The sequence below is a fragment of the Protopterus annectens genome, chromosome 8.part1, assembly GCF_019279795.1.
Source record: "Protopterus annectens isolate FY-2018-M chromosome 8.part1, PAN1.0, whole genome shotgun sequence".
In the NCBI taxonomy this organism is placed as follows: Eukaryota; Metazoa; Chordata; order Ceratodontiformes; family Protopteridae; genus Protopterus; species Protopterus annectens.
The window spans coordinates 103,522,222-103,538,344 of record NC_056742.1 but is presented as its reverse complement, the minus strand read 5'-3'; the positions used below and the strand labels follow the sequence as shown (position 1 = coordinate 103,538,344).

General features: G+C 38.6%; 1 protein-coding gene across 1 annotated transcript; it reads right to left on the bottom strand.

Annotated features, from left to right (window-relative positions):
* Window positions 1-12,095: 12,095 nt before the first annotated feature.
* Window positions 12,096-14,804, bottom strand: CEBPA (CCAAT enhancer binding protein alpha). Its single transcript, XM_044081726.1, has one exon. It carries the CDS (start codon window positions 14,527-14,529, stop codon window positions 13,633-13,635), a length of 897 nt encoding a protein of 298 aa, XP_043937661.1. The 5' UTR covers window positions 14,530-14,804; the 3' UTR covers window positions 12,096-13,632.
* Between the last annotated feature and the right edge of the window lie 1,319 nt (window positions 14,805-16,123).

The window sequence follows — 16,123 nt, the reverse complement described above, 5'->3', positions numbered from 1 at the left end:
CTACATGTGTATATTTAAAATGTCTTTTTACTCAGTTTTTGTTGTGCACTACAGATACTTATTACACCTTTGTGTTACTTCTTTTCTTTATAACCCCCTGGGCTAAAATTTAAAATGGTCCATATAGATCAGTGTTCAAACCAATAACCATTTGAAATCTTGGGATTCAGACTGACAGTCTCAAAATGTGGAGAGTGAAAGAATGGAAATCCAGACATAAATACAAAGAAATTTAAAGGAAATGAGTGATATTCAATATTCATTTTTATCCTGTGCTTTTGTTCTTTTTCCAGTGTTTTCCCCCACTTGGGAACCATTCATTCTACCTTGGTTAACAAGTGAAATTAATTAATTTAGTTTAATTGTCTTAGGTGTTTAATCCAGTTATCAGTTTTAAGATGATAAAATAAAGATTTTACAGTGCTGCATCCAATAGCAGGCCTTTGCTCTGCATCTGCTTCTCGTTGTTCAGCTTAATGTCTTCAAGAACTGAGCTTGTAGTTACTTGTAGAATTTGGAAAGCTGACCAAACAGCCATTATCTCTGAACTATCAGCCAAACATCCCAAATACAGTTAAGGATTTCCAACATTCATTTAAAATACAAACAGACTACATGTTCTTATTAAAGACAAAGGTATACTAGAATATTATCTACACCATGATGGTACACCTGTGTCATATCTTCAAATGCAATAATGTGCAGGATTATCAACAAATGAATATACTAAAGGAAAAAAAAAACAAATGATGTTTTGTGAAAGTTACTCCATCCACAGACTCATCTGTTGTGCTTACTGTGTGGTACTTCTTCCTCTTAGAAATACGAGAAAGTCAGAATATGCAAATGTAAAAAAAAACATGTATTGTGTCTAAGACAATACTCCTTTTAAATAAAGTGCAATCAAAACAACCTGTGGAATGTACTGACATTTTGTAGAAGATAATTAAATCAGGCAATGTATCATGGTCTACCATGTTAATGGAGGATGAGGAATCACGTAAGTCCAAGAAATGAACTTGTTATATCTATCTGCACCAAGAGATCTTCAGCTTATGTTATTGTGCCATCAGCATACATGTTGGCATGAGGACAGCAGAACAGATGCCAAAGAAGCTTCAATGGCAGAGAAGGTCAAGGGGAACAGATTATAGTGGTTCGAGCATATGTACAGGAAAGCAGTAAACAATCTGGTAAAGAATATTTGGGAGAGTCAGGAAGAACGCAAGAGAAAATGAGGGTGTCCAGCAAAGAGACGACTGGATTGCATGAGAGAACTCCACTCCCTGGAAGCTCTCTTTACCCTAAAGAATGCTGATGTCTGTGTGGTCTCTGAGATATAGTTTAAAGCTGCTGACAGCACACCAACAGTGCAAGGTTATAATGCCTTCCACACATTTAGACCAACTACTTCACAGGCAGGGACTAAAGGCGGGAGTGTCTATATTTTCAGTAAAAATAAATATACTTCAAGGCTGGTCAAACAGGACAATGCACTTGAGCTGCTCCACGTTCAAATCACCATAGGTACAATACAATACCACTTCCTTGCAAGCTATAAATCCCCCTCTATGACCCAGGAGACCCATACCATGTATGTAAACTTATTAGAAACACTAATGATCCAACCCAATACCATATTCATGGGTGACTTTAAATACTACTATTAACTGGGAATCCTATACAACATCAAACATACATGCACAGAGATTCATGTATTTTGTAAACACAAACTCCCTGGACCAGATAGTCAATACACCAACCAGGGGTGCAACCATACTGCATCTGGTCGTCACTAATGTGAGAGAGTGCTGTACATCCCCTACTGTAATGCCTTCCCTGGTAAGGTCAGATCAGAAAATGGTCTCCTTTGAAGTAAAAATAAAACCTGGACTCCCAGCTCAACCGGGAATATTCAGAAACTATTCTAAGGCTAGCCTCCTTCTAGAAAGTGAGAACCTGGCAAAATTTCAAGTCCCTATAAACCCTGAGAACATTTCTGCCAATGCAAAACTGTTCACAGAAGCCCTGTACAAGTATAATAATAGCTGCATACAGGCAGCTGTGCCACCCAGAAAGAAGTAAAGAACTAACTCAAAAAACAAACCACCCTGGCGGAATCACAAAATCAATCTGATGTATAACAGGAGGAAGAAAATCATGGCAAAAATTAGAAGGTACAGCACCCAGAAGGATAAAAGCACTCTCATCAAACTAAACAAACAACTCAGAGGACAAATAAAGCCTACCAAAGCCAAATTTGAAGTAAGTTTGGCTTCCCAGGCCAAGGACACCCACAAAGCATTATTTAGCGATATCTGCAACCTCAAAGGCAACAGTTGTGTGCAGAGCTCATTGTAAATGGAGCCACCTATACTGAGCCAGAAGATATAGAAAACCTCCTGGCTGATAAATTCAGCTCCAACTTTACTCCTCTCTCCCCCTCAACCTTCCCTCAGGAAATGTCATCAAATATAAGTCCTCCTATTATCACTATGGAACAGGTCCTTAATGCTCTCTCTAAGACTAAGAACACTGCATCAATGGGCCCAGACAATATCCCAGGATACCTTCTAAATAGCATGAAACATGACCTATCAGGGCCTCTGAAATTACTATTTAACTGTAGCCTCCAAACAGGCTTCATGCCTCATGAATGGAGAAAGGCAACAGTCATCCCTCTGCATAAAGGTGGGCCATCTGCAGACCCTAGAAACTATAGACCCATAAGTCTCACTAGTTTTATATGTAAAGCCATGGAAAGAATTGTCATGGAGATGATCAAAAGAGATATAGTAAACCTCCAGACACTGGACCCAACCCAATTTGGCTTTGTCAAGGGCAGATCATGCCTACTCAACCTGGTGGACTTCTTTGAGAAGGTCACCAAAGCAATGGATGAGGGCAAAAATCATTCACACTGCCTACCGTGACCTGGCCAAGGCATTTGACACAATTCTCCACTCAGGCATTGTAGACAAACTCAAGAGGTTAGGTACAAACCCATATGTCACCAGGTGGGTAGCCAACTGGCTCACAGACAGTACCCAGGAAGTTAGAATTGGAGAGTCCACCTCTACAAAGAGGCCAGTCACAAGTGGTGTCCCTCAGGGATGAGTCCTTGGACTGCTCCTCTTTGGCATTTACTTCTCAGAAGTCAAGGCTAATGTCAGTGGTCTATGGCTGACTAAATTTGCAGATGATTGCAAATTAGGAGCTGTCATTGAATCTCACACTGACACAAATGTTCTCCAGGAAGGGCTGACAAAGACAAACAACTGGTGTTTGAGCCATGGACTAAAACTAAATGCCAAGAAATGCATAATAGTATCCTTTGGGAAGTCATCCATCCTTGGCAACTATCCTATTGACAACACACCCCTTAGAGTTGACCCAGTAGTCAAGGACATAGGGACACACATAGATAGTAATCTAGCATTTAACCATCACGTGTCTACAGTGGTGAGAAAATCATTCTATACCCAGCGACTTATAAACAAAGGTATGGCATCTAAGTCCAAGGAAGTCATTGTTACACTGTATTTGGCATTCATCAGACCTATCACCGAGTACAATCCACCCTTTGGTATGTACCTAACCAGGCATATCCAACAACTGGAATGTCCACAGAGGTTCCTCACTAAAAGAATACAGGGTGTAAGTAATATGTCCTATGCAGACCACCTCAAGGCCCTATCCCTGTATTCTGTCTCCTACAAGCTTTTGAGGGGAGATATATGCTTGGCATACAGGGCATTGTTAGACCCCACTCTGATGGACCTCCTGCATATCCACAAAACAAACAGCACCAGAATTACCCAGTCTAAAGACTTAAACCTTGCCTGTGATATAAATAGGACCTGCTGGAGAGATAGGTATGTATCCCAGAGACTACCCCTTATATGGAACAGGCTTTCCATCCATGTGAAGCAGAGTTCCTCCCTAACCCAATTCAAGTGCAACTTGGACAACTGGATGGGAAACCGGAAATTCATCCCTCTTTTGATACCTATGTCTCTAATGCAAACAGGTAACCTGTAAATTGTTTGTCTACCAGGCCCATGCTTACACTTATCAAGGGTATCAGAACTTGTCAGAGATTTGGGATGCATGGCTAAGCTTAAAAAGGCCCTTGTGGTCGTTAGCCTAGTAAACACCTATGAACCTAAGAAAACCTGCAACAGTCGGGCATGGTCATTGAAAAAAATTAGCGAGTATCATTGAAGCGAGAGAGAGAGATGGCAAAAGTTGACAGGACACCCTGACCCCTGTAGAAAAATTGGAAAAAAGGGTTGATGCCAGTGATGGTCCATGAATATTGGTATCACTGTAGATTTTGGGGTGGGGAAGCCATGCAATTTTTAATCGTGTGGCAATCAAATTGATTGATATGTTAAATTACTAAAGCAGATGCATGCAAGCCAAAATGGAAGATCATCTATGTAGCACTTTTATAGGTTCAGGTAGACAGAATCTGAAAAAAAAGTCCATATCTAACTTTTATGTATGAATTTCTTACCAAGATGTTACGTTATTTGTACAATTTTATCACAGTTTCATTTTAAAAACTGGTTCCCAAATGAATTCCTTAGATGTCTAGAAACTGAATAATTCTGACACTGAAGGACAAATAATAATGTAATACATGTGTGTTACTGCACAACCTAAGAGGTACTATAATTAACTATGAGCAGCAGAGAACTCCCAAAGCTATTGCTGTATTTTTTTATATTCCTCAGAAATGACAGTTCAGTCTTTTCTGTACTTAGACTACCCTGAATTTGACAACTTAACACTGACCAAGACACTAAAATCTTTCAAAATTTACCACATGTGAATTTGTGAAACTGAGTTATTGAGAACGAAAGTGAAGTCCTACATAAACATGTGTTTGCACTGACAAACAATAGATAAGGAGAAGTCTGGAGCTCACTCCTGCTCTTGTGGTTCATTTGAATAAACTGGTATTATCTGGGGCTGAAAAGTTTCTTTGGAACATTTCACTTACCTCATGATCAAATACAAATAAATAAGGAAATATTACCCATTCCAACAACATGTAGTTTTATTGTAAGTCTAAATTGTAAGTCTAAACAAATAACTCCACCTGCACTGCTCCTCCCTTAGGTGGTGCACCACCTGTATTCTAAGGGAAACAGAACCTCATTATGCAGAAAGACATTAAGTTCAAACCAAGCCTTGCTGATAAACATCTGGTTGCCCAATGTATGAAAAAAAGTCACACTGGTTGACCTGCACTGCTGCCTGAAGGACACCAGATAAATCACAGAGATAGCCCAGTGATACTAGTCTGTCCCCCAAGAGGGATCCAAGCATATCAAAATAAGATAAGATAAACCTATTCCTAAGGTAAATTTCATTGTAGAAAATCCAGAAAGCACCTCCCATTTCAGAGATTTGACTGGTTCTGTCTTGAAAAAGGTCCTACCTCTAACTGGTGCTTCATATTGCCACAACACCAAATATGATAAAGACGTTCTCAAAAAGTATGCAAACAACTCCAAAGATCACACAGCAGGCATATTAAATCTGCTAGTGGTGCTCATCCCTTGCAAGACATCAAGCTAGATCAGAGTGGACATACTTGCTTTCACCACTTTTGTCAGATATTCGTCATTAACATTCAGAGCCTTGTCATTTTCCTTGTCTGTTTCCATTCCATTTTTGGTATAGCTTGGTGCCTGTGTAGTGGCTAGTATAACCATGAAGACTGTTTACTTTAGCTCAGTGCACTAGCCATACCCTATACCATGAGCGTATAAAGTGCAGTATCTGAATAAAGGCATAGTGAGAGAGGTGCTATGAAGTGAACCAGGCAATTAAAGACCAATGAATTTAAAGTCTGCATTATAAAAAGTAGTGTAATATTTGCATATGAATCAACACGTTAGATCTATAAAGAAGAATAGCTTGCATGATAAGATTCAGCAGGGGTTCACAAAAAGGAGATCTTGCTAGACCTTTATAGTCTGCTATTAGCATGGAGTAACCTCAGAGGTGGGTGGATATACAACACTTAGTGGATGTGGTCTACCACGTCTTTAATGATGCTTTTCACGTTATGCTGTGCAGGACGTCGGCATGGGAAGAGGAAAGAATGGTAAAATGGGTGGAGTAAGAAATGGCAGGGAGAAGGCACAAGTCAGTCATGCAGTGGAATCTTATTACTTAGGCCAAGGGGGGTAGGAAAGTCTACTTTTCTGTCCCATTACTAATATTTCTGTTGTTATTTGCATGACAGATATGAAGATATAGCTACAGACTACATTAAGCTGTCTATTGGTAACAATATAGTAGGTAAGCAGTAGATGGTTCACATGCTGGCTTGTAATAGGCTGCAGAAATGCTCATGTAGTATAGAAATATGCTGCAGCTAAAATCTAACGCAAACAGAGCAATACACTTTGTCAGTAAGAATTCGTACAGCAGTTACCATTATTTGTAGAATACTTCTGCACAGTATATCTTCAACAAAACACAAAAGGAAAGAAAAAACAAAATTGTATACAACTTTTCAGAAAAATCAATAGCCCTCCAGCAAGAATGTTATCAGCAGCACAGCAAGCTTAAATAAATATATAAATGTTGGACAGTATGTTGTCCAGAATGAACCTTAGGGAAGAGATGAGGGCATCGTCACCACAATGGGGTCTAAATAAGCCCACGTTTGCAATACTGTGCAAAGTTTCTTTTTTGTGATCTAATTTGAAGAAGCATGTAAAGATGATTGCAAGTGGTCAGGAAATGACAAACAAAATGTCATTTCCAGTCTGAGCGTTTAAGTTAGTGAAAGCAAGAAAGGGGAAATGATCTTGTGTAATACACACAGAAAAGCAAAGGAGTTAAGATAAGGTATGCATTTCCATTTGTTTGCTCTTTAATTTTCCATCACCTATCTTATCCTGCTGAGGACTGTTCCAAAAGACAATGGATCCAGTCCTGTAAAGGATAACTGTCAATCACAGGATGCACAGAAACACACACACACACACACACACACACACATAGAAGCTCACTCACATATTCTTCAATGCACAACTATGGGCAGTTTAACAAATTCTCACTTCAACTTATTGACATGTCTTTGGAGTGTGACAGTCAACATGCCACATAGTTGGCACCCCAGCCATGAACTGTAACAAGGAATGAAGTGCTCCTCAGCAGTACAGCTAATTGCTGCACTAATGTTATTTTATATAAAACAGAACATTTCTTTAAAAAGAGCTAAGGGAGAAACAGAAAAAAGGGGAAATGAACAAAAGCTATTTTATACAAAAAGATTAACACCATTGAATGCATTTTATTAAGGGGTCATACATGATGGTACTACAAGGCTTTAATGAGGACTGGGCAAAATAAGAAAGGCAAGAAATTATGGAGTCAGGCCTGAAACAGTACAAGCATTGAGGTCTGTTGGCAATAAACAGCTATTTCCTTCTAGAGCTTCTAGAGCAAAAGTAGCATTAAGTAAACTAAGGATTCCAGAACAGTAGGCAAGAGATCTGCAGTGTGTTGGGGTACACAAGCTAAGTTATCACCAAGATGAATACAGCGACAGCAATGCCATATCTATGTAAGAACTATGCATGGGTGCATGCAGGGCAAAGGACAACAAGTACTGAATCAGAACAGAGCCTGAAGTCATGTGAAAACAGACTGAAGAATCCCAGAATGTATACAACAGATGATCACATGATGGAAACCTTCAAATATCTTAAAAGTGCACATTGCATAAAAGATAAATATTCATCAACAAAGGGACACTCATTAAGGCTAAAAGGAGGCAAAGTATGAAGTAAAATAGGGAATCATTATTTTATTAAAAGAACAAACGTCCACAAGTAATGCTGCAGTGAAATACAATATGTGCATTTGGTAGCACATATAACATTCAAGGAAAGTGTGTTAAACCCAGACTAAACAGGAACTGTGAACTTGAGAGTAAATAGAGAAAATGGCTAAAATGTGGAGGGGGGTTATCTGCCATCTACATTAATGTCTCTATGCCTTATGCTCTACAGGGAAAAGTTTAGTGGCTCTTACCTGCCATATACATCACTATTTCTGTACCTCATGCTCTACAGTATCTTGACAACACTTCATGACAATAATAAAAAATGATCCCTTCTTACCAAAAATGCATTAAGAATTCATCTGCCTCAGTTTCCAAGTGTGTACATATGGAAGCCAACTTTTCTTTATCCTGCATGTTATTAGAAACAGTGTTTTTCCATGAAGAACAATTGGACATGGGACATTACACTTCATAAACTTGGAAAATAAAAATGAAAAACAAGAACTTTGCCAAGTCCGTTTACCATTTCTAATGTCTGATATACTTGTTCATCAAATCACATCTAATGTCATCTGACAAACAGATTGATGGAAACTGAAAGATGTTTCTTTTCTCTGTCTTTGCTGAAACAAAAGAGATTACAATTATGGAAGTGAGTGGGACAAAGCCTCCTTCAAAATACTTACAATGAAGAAATATATTCCTTTTGTGTTTTGTTGAAGACATATTATGGCTATATATAGTCCAAGCAGACAGCTTGGCCATATGCTGTGAAAAACACCCAAATTAAAGTATTAAATAATAATACTCTAGTGATCAGTTGTTCCATCTTCATTAAAAAAATCCCATTTTGGTTTAAGTTTAAACAGACATTTTACTAATTAATTGTTCTGACAGTCAGTGCAGGCAATGTGCCATGCTACCTTTTATATCATGTATTTTAAGAAACTGAAGGTATACAGAGCAGTTATAAAACTGGGCAGCTGTACCACTTTAGAGTAACTGTGCCCTTTAGAATTATCAAATACAAAATTTGGAAAAATTCAGGTTTACTGCAAAATTATATTTTTTATGTTGTTTTAAAACTAAATAGTACCGTTTTGAAAAATAACAAATACATGTTGTCTTACTTGCACACTAGGTACTAAATATAGCCACACTAGACATATATACTCTATTTATCTGAGATATATTTCTTCCTTTAAAGAGACTGTCATAGAACTGGTGATAGCTGGCATAATGTACCATCTGTACTTTTCTTACCCCTGTCCTTTTATATACAAATGCATACACATATGCAAATGTGCACACACACACACACACACACACACACACATATATTCACACAACAGAAAACATATGTGCCTACTCTTGGAAAACAGCATCGGTACTGCTATCTGGACCTTCATTTTTAGAGTCACTGCGATCAGACGGGTGGTAATACAAGCACAGAGGAAGAACTCTAGATAAGAACTCATCCTACCAACCTGAAACAAAGTTACCACACAGGACAGTTTCTGATAGGTAAAATGGGAAATGGTAATGATGTTGGAAACAAAAACTAAAAACATATTGCTCTCTAAAATAGGGACTGGACTATCTTCCTGTATGCATTGCATTATCATACTGTTCTGAAACAAGGAGTTGTACCATGAGCTACACAAACATTATTGATTTATTATTTCTTCTTGTATATTCACCATAGTTCAGACATCTGGCATACATCATTAAATTTAGAATCAAAACATCATAGTAGTTTCTACTTTAAAAAGGCATTATGTACTACATGGACTTTAATTTCCCACAAAATGAGGGACAAACATACCACCATACCTCTTAACCTCGTAGTCAATGAAATCTGAACAAAGCCTAACAAAATGGGGGGATGAAGGCCCAAAAATAGGGACATATTTTAAATATTGCTCTTATAAACTTAGAAAGTTTCTAGGGTAACAGGGTTTGTTCTAACATCCATTTTTTTAAGGATTTGAAGTCTGAAACTCATATATGTCATGATTTAGTGACTTCAGTCCTCAGATCATCCCAGTGATTTGCCAGAAAACCACAAATTTTGAGAGGAACAGGTCAAATATATCAGCCAAAAATCTGGACATTCTGTTTAAATCTGGACAGTTGAGAGGTATGCAAACCACAGTAGCTGATTAGCTGAGCTGATTTTTAATAATACTGCAAGTATTCCTATTTGCATTCAGACTCATGAGAATTTCTTCATCACACACACACACACACCACACATAATCCAGACAGCCTGGGTAAAATGTGGCATCTAGTTTACTCATATGTATTTCTTTAACCTGCGTTCACATTTATTAAGGCCTCCCTATAGATAAATTAAGTGGTATTCCTCATTATCATGGTAGTGCACTACTGTAATGGGTTTGTTGGTTCAAGAGTTGTTTTGTAATGGCTGATAAACATGCCCTTGATGTATTCTATGAAGTGTGTCAAATAACAATTATATTAAGTGTGCTAAATATTTATATTTGAAATAGTGCTTTCCCATCTAGGATGAAACAAAAAAAAATTTTCAGCATGTACAGTCTCGTGCACTGCTTGTCAATAAACATGTATTTATAGGTTTTTTACAAAACTGCAGCAGAAGTATGAGTGATGGTAAGACATGAACTGATGAGTTGCCCTCAAAAGAAAAGACATCTCACATGCAATAAAGATGACTATGAATAAGAAGTCAAAATATATTTGTCAACTATATTTGTTTTTTCCAGACCAACATGCATTGATCTTGCGCTGACATTTTAGGGATCAGCAGGTTTTATTTCATAACAATATGAGGGTTTCACCTCATTTATATAAATACTCTGTCTCATTGTCAAAACTGAAATGCCCTCCACCAAAAAGTACTACTAATTTAAAATGTGGTAAGAAGGGGCACCATACTCTGCAAGCAAAGCACATTCTGTACTACAATAAAAGGTGGCAGCACACAACAGAAAAGACCTTAGGTATTAGAAGAAAAATGGGCAGCACAGGTCAGCATGATTGTCCTTTCAAAAATCACTGACTCTGTGATGAACCTGCTTTTGCATATCCCTAAGGATGCAGACATTATAAACTGAAGAAACTTCTCCAGAAATGTAAACCCCCACCATAACCTCCTTTAGCCCTGCCCCCACCTTAACATGAACAGCCATAGTCAGTCTTGATGGCATTAAGTTTTTTTTAAATGTTCACAATTACATTTAGTCATTAAAGTGTCATATTCCCCTAGATTATATAGTATATGGTCAAATACCATCATAGAAATGTCACATGGATTTCAAAGACTTGCAGAATAATTTTTGCACACCTGGACAATATTCTGTTACGTTAATGTTATCTTCATGAATTCTGCCCACCCACAGCTCACATACTCTGATAGTTTGGTAGTGCAAAGTCATTTTCTAATTTTTGATCAATATATGTCAACTTTGAAGCTCGGAAGGGTGAGCAAAGGACATTAATTAAACTGGCAATAAATTCTTATTAACCTGATTTTGAAAAGTTTGTCCTCCTGTACAGAAAAATAAATGAGTTTGCACTGTGTTGTTTTCATGGTAGTATTGTGCTTTAAACTTGTATATTACTGCTATACTACAGAGAACAAATAATTATTCAGCAGAGTATTGTTAAATCTGTTCATACAGACTGCAATGCTCAGTTGTGTATATACAGCACACTCATAAAGGGACAAAAGTCAGTGTCACAGTAAATCATGCCACTGGCCTTAGTTATGCCAGAGAATAATCTGTTTTAGATTTGGACATCCAGCCAATTAATATATATATATATATATACACATACACACACACATATATTATACACGTACTGCCTTTAAAAACACAATTTTGCTTTTCCATGTTTTTCTGTAAAGGTGGATTTCTCAACTACCGATTAACTTTAGCTTAAAACAAATGAAAAAAAAAAAACACTTCCGTGTTTCTAAGTATAATAAGAAGTTGGTGAACAGCTGCATACATACTATTAGAACCAGATCTTAATTTTTTTTTGCACAGTAACCCACTTCAGTGAAGTCATTTATATCGTATTCAAAGTATTAGCATTACTTCCCGAAGCTGTGTACGTAGCACACCTGGTAAATGACCAGGGAATGTTATATTTTACACATCTAATCCGTTCTATGTCTTGCGGTTTGAACTGAAAAACAAACAAAAATGGTTTCATTTTAGATGTTTAAAACTTTTTTAGGTTTGGCTTACTCCACATTTGTAGATAATGCAATATAAAAAACAGGTACAGGTTAACCAGTAGTTTTTGTTTATTACATTTCCAGCATACATCCTGTATTGCCATACAAATTAAAGTCTAAAAATATATACAGAGGCAAGAACATTGCGGCATCTGACAGCCAGAAAAAAAGGCTGTTCCTTAGTTATACCAGCTGACGACCCCTTGAACGTACAAACCACAACAAATAATGCTCTTATTATTATATTATTTTATACAAAAGAGAAGTATCTGTGCGTACTTTATAAACCGCGTAAAAATACAGAAAGGTAGACAAGATATCGCTTCATGAAAAATAATTTCACTGCAAAATCAGTGAGAAACCACAGAACTTTCACAGTATAATGCAGGTTAAATAGTTTGTCAACAGTTACCAAACTCTACATTTCAAATCTAAACTTTTTTTTCTGAAAGAAAATAGTTCAATTTACTGTTACCATTTGCCTGTAGTTATTGTTAATAGTCTGTCTTTACGTGCGTTAAGAGCGCACAGGGGAGGCAAACAGTCGTGCAATTCACTGCAAATCATAGAATAGCGCATTTATGTAAGGCAGTTCCACTTCTTGGAGGTAACAATCTCACCAGATGGCACCATGATTTTGCAGTGCAGTCTTTGGCATGTGGCTAGGAGACTGCACTCATGACTTCAAGTTGGGAGGGTGGCCTAATGGTTAAGGTGTTTGCTTTACAAAATGCTTTAAGGATCCAGTTTGAGTCCAAACTCCACAATTTCTCCATGCAAAGCGCCCAGGGATTAACTGTGCAGCTGGAGGGGCTAAAACCCCTCCTTAGTCTCCCATTCTAGGCTTAAAAGGAAGGAAGCCTGCAAAATCCCTGATGTGTAATACACCAGCACACCCCACCTCCCTTCCCCAAACACAGGTGGCCGGAAGGTTACTTAGAATGCTCCACGTAAATTAAATGTGACATTAAAAGATATCTTCTTAAACCATATTCAAGCCTCTTTTTAAACAAGCACAGACATTTAGTATGAAATAAATTTAAAATTACAGGCTAACAGTTGAAGTACGAACACCTTAATTTGCACATACACCTGCCTTCATTAAACTTATACATTAACAAAATAGCCGACAGTGTACTCTGTTTTTTCACACGACAATCATGTTTCCAAACTCCAGTTCAACCACAGATAAGGCACATTCTTCTTATTGATAGGGCACACGTACCATTTCCCTGCACTTGGTACTTTATGGATAAAAATCAGAGTACAGGTTTACACCTTTAAGCACACACAAGGCATATGAACTGCTGTCGCATTTACACATCAAGATGCCAAAGCTGAATATAACAAAAGCTACCGCTGATATTTGTCCATCTGTTGTAAAAAAATGTACTTAAGGCACAACAGTTTTACCTTATACTGTCTGCTTACTTGAGAACCAGTTTTTCAGCTTATATGCTTTTCAGTAAGGCACAACTACTAGAGACCCCAACTTGCCTGGCTTAATGAGGGACAACGTAGTTCTGCTGTTGGAACCCCCCTCCCTCAAAGGAAGAGTGGCATGGTGCTCACGGGCTCCAGGCCCTGGTCACGCACAGGTACCTTGCATGGCTTTAACTATGGAGCCCTCCGGAAGCTGGCGAAAGATACCTCTTAAAGTCTCAAGTTCCCGGTTCAGTTGCTCCACTCTTTTGCGGAGTCTTTCATTGTCTGAAGAAAGCTCTAGTACCTTTTGTTGAGTTTCGGCGTTGCGCAGCTTCGCTTTGTCCCTGCTTTTCCTCACTGCAATGTTGTTCCTTTCTCTTCTCACTCGGTATTCAGTGCTGCCCTTGTCCACCAACTTTTTGGACTTGCTTCTGTTGTCACTGGAAATCATCTTGAGTGTCCCTCCTGCTGAATTATGCTGAGGATGATGCGGGCTAGGCACTGGGGTTGGAGGCGGAGTTGGGTGCCCAGGCTGGAGGTGCATAGTAGTCTGGGCGCAGTGAGCGATTTGGTACTGGAGATGACTTGGGTGGTGGGGAGCATGGTGGTGGTGATGGAGGGAATACGATGATGCCATCATTGCTTGAGAGACATCATCTTCCCTTGGCTCTTGCTTGATTACGAGTGGTCGTAGCCCAGGTGCAGGAATGCGATCATAAACTGGGTCATGCTTAGTGTCCATGTAATTCGCCATGCTCCCAAATATCTGCTGGTGGCCAATAGAGATTGCACTGCTGGGACTGTAATTGTGCTGCGGATCGAATTCTCCGCTGGCCTTGGCTTTTTCTTTATTGTTGTGAAACAGATCGGCTAAGAACTCGTCGTTGAAGGCAGAAGGGTCTATGTACGCACTGATGTCAATAGAGTTCTCGTTCTCACATATGTCACTTAAATCTGTAGCAGGTGGAGCGTCTCTGTACCCCAAGGCACCGTGCTGAGGCTGGAAGTGGGTGGTCATTAGGGGCCGGGATTCGACCTCGTAGAAGTTAGGTTGCTCCATGGAGTAACTATGAACAACAGAGCATGGCGAAGGGTTGGGGGAATCCAGTTCGCGAAAGCTACCAGTCCAGCCGTGGCACTAGAGCTTTGGTTTCCTTCGGGAAATCGGTGTAGATAAAAAGTGAACAAACGTCCAGCTGTTGAGAATGACGCTGTTTCAGAAATGCACCGTTGCAAGAGTCACTTTAGTTTTTTGGTGTAAGTTGTTAAAATAGTGGCTGACTTACCAGCCACCGGTGCGTTGTCTTCCAAAGAACTTCCCACTTCTGATACCAAAACACTGACTGACCGAAAGCTGTTGCTTCCCTACTATTTATAAGTACCAGAGTTGGGATCGCCCTCTAGTGTCCAACCTTTGGCCAGATGTTAACAAGTCGCATTTTGCAGCTGGGTCTTAGTGCCAGCAGAACGAAGTGCAAAATGGTCACAAGTGGTTGGAACAGTTTGCACAAACTTATAACTGCAGCTCTCAGATTCTGGACAGAGCTAGAAATATTGGGGAGACGATGGTCCCAAATCGGGGAAAATTTAAATATTACTCTGATTCACTTAAAAGGTTAATATAGAACAACAAGTTTTACTTTAAAGGTCATTTTCGAACGGTAAGAAGCACGAAAAACCAATGTCTGGCCTTATTGATTGATAGTAATTCTCAGAGATTTGCCAGGAAAAAAAAAAGATTTTTACAAAGTAGAAGCAACAATATGATTAAAAAGTCAGGGACGTTCTGCAAAAGGGGTAGTTAAGAGGTATGCACAGTGTAAGAATTCGAATAGAAAGAACATTTACCTACCCTTCAACATATCCTATCTGATATCTCACAACAAATTGCATGACTTTATAACCTGATACCGGAGGTATACCTGCAAACACGCCTTCCTTCAGACGGTGATAAGGAAATACTCGAGTATTATTTCAATTTTACAATTAAATGTGTGTGCCAGGCTGAAACTTAGTTGGGACTGCTCTCAAATTCTTTGCCCAAAAAAATGGACGAAACTGGAAAAAAAGTAGGATAAAAAGGTACAAAATCTGGGACTGTTTGTGAATAGTACTCCAGTTAGAAAGTTAGCAGAACAGGTTTTGCATTAACATTTTCAGAAAAAATGATTTAAGTATGACTGTCTAACGTCCTCTGGCTTTACTGTCTGACAATATTCCTCAGTGATTTACCAGAAGTTCCAGAACATCAACAATTGTACGAGGGGCAGTGCAAAACTAGGAGATAAATTCAGGGACGGTTGAGAGCTATAGCTGAGACCGCAAGCAACAAATCTCTCAACGGTCCCTGACTTTCAGGGTAGTCTCTGATTTTGGCTCATATTTTAGATCTGTCTGTCGTCCCTCTTAAAATTTCGGAGAAAAGGTGATAAAATATACTTAATAAATGATGACAGTAATTAGGTTTAGAGATATGGTTTACTTCAGAAAATGTATATTGATTCAGATCTTTTTATTCTGTGTCTCAAGTCAGCAATACTAATATTTTGGAAGTGCCCCTGATTGTCTAGGATTATTTCTGGATCTGTTCCCGATTCTATTGATATTTGTCTCGGATTGGTTCAGAGCTGTGTTTAAGAATCTGAGGAAACAAA

Bases quoted from the DNA above. Each gene is read 5' to 3' on its own strand.
- CEBPA (XM_044081726.1), bottom strand. From the start codon at position 14,529: ATGGAGCAACCTAACTTCTACGAGGTCGAATCCCGGCCCCTAATGACC.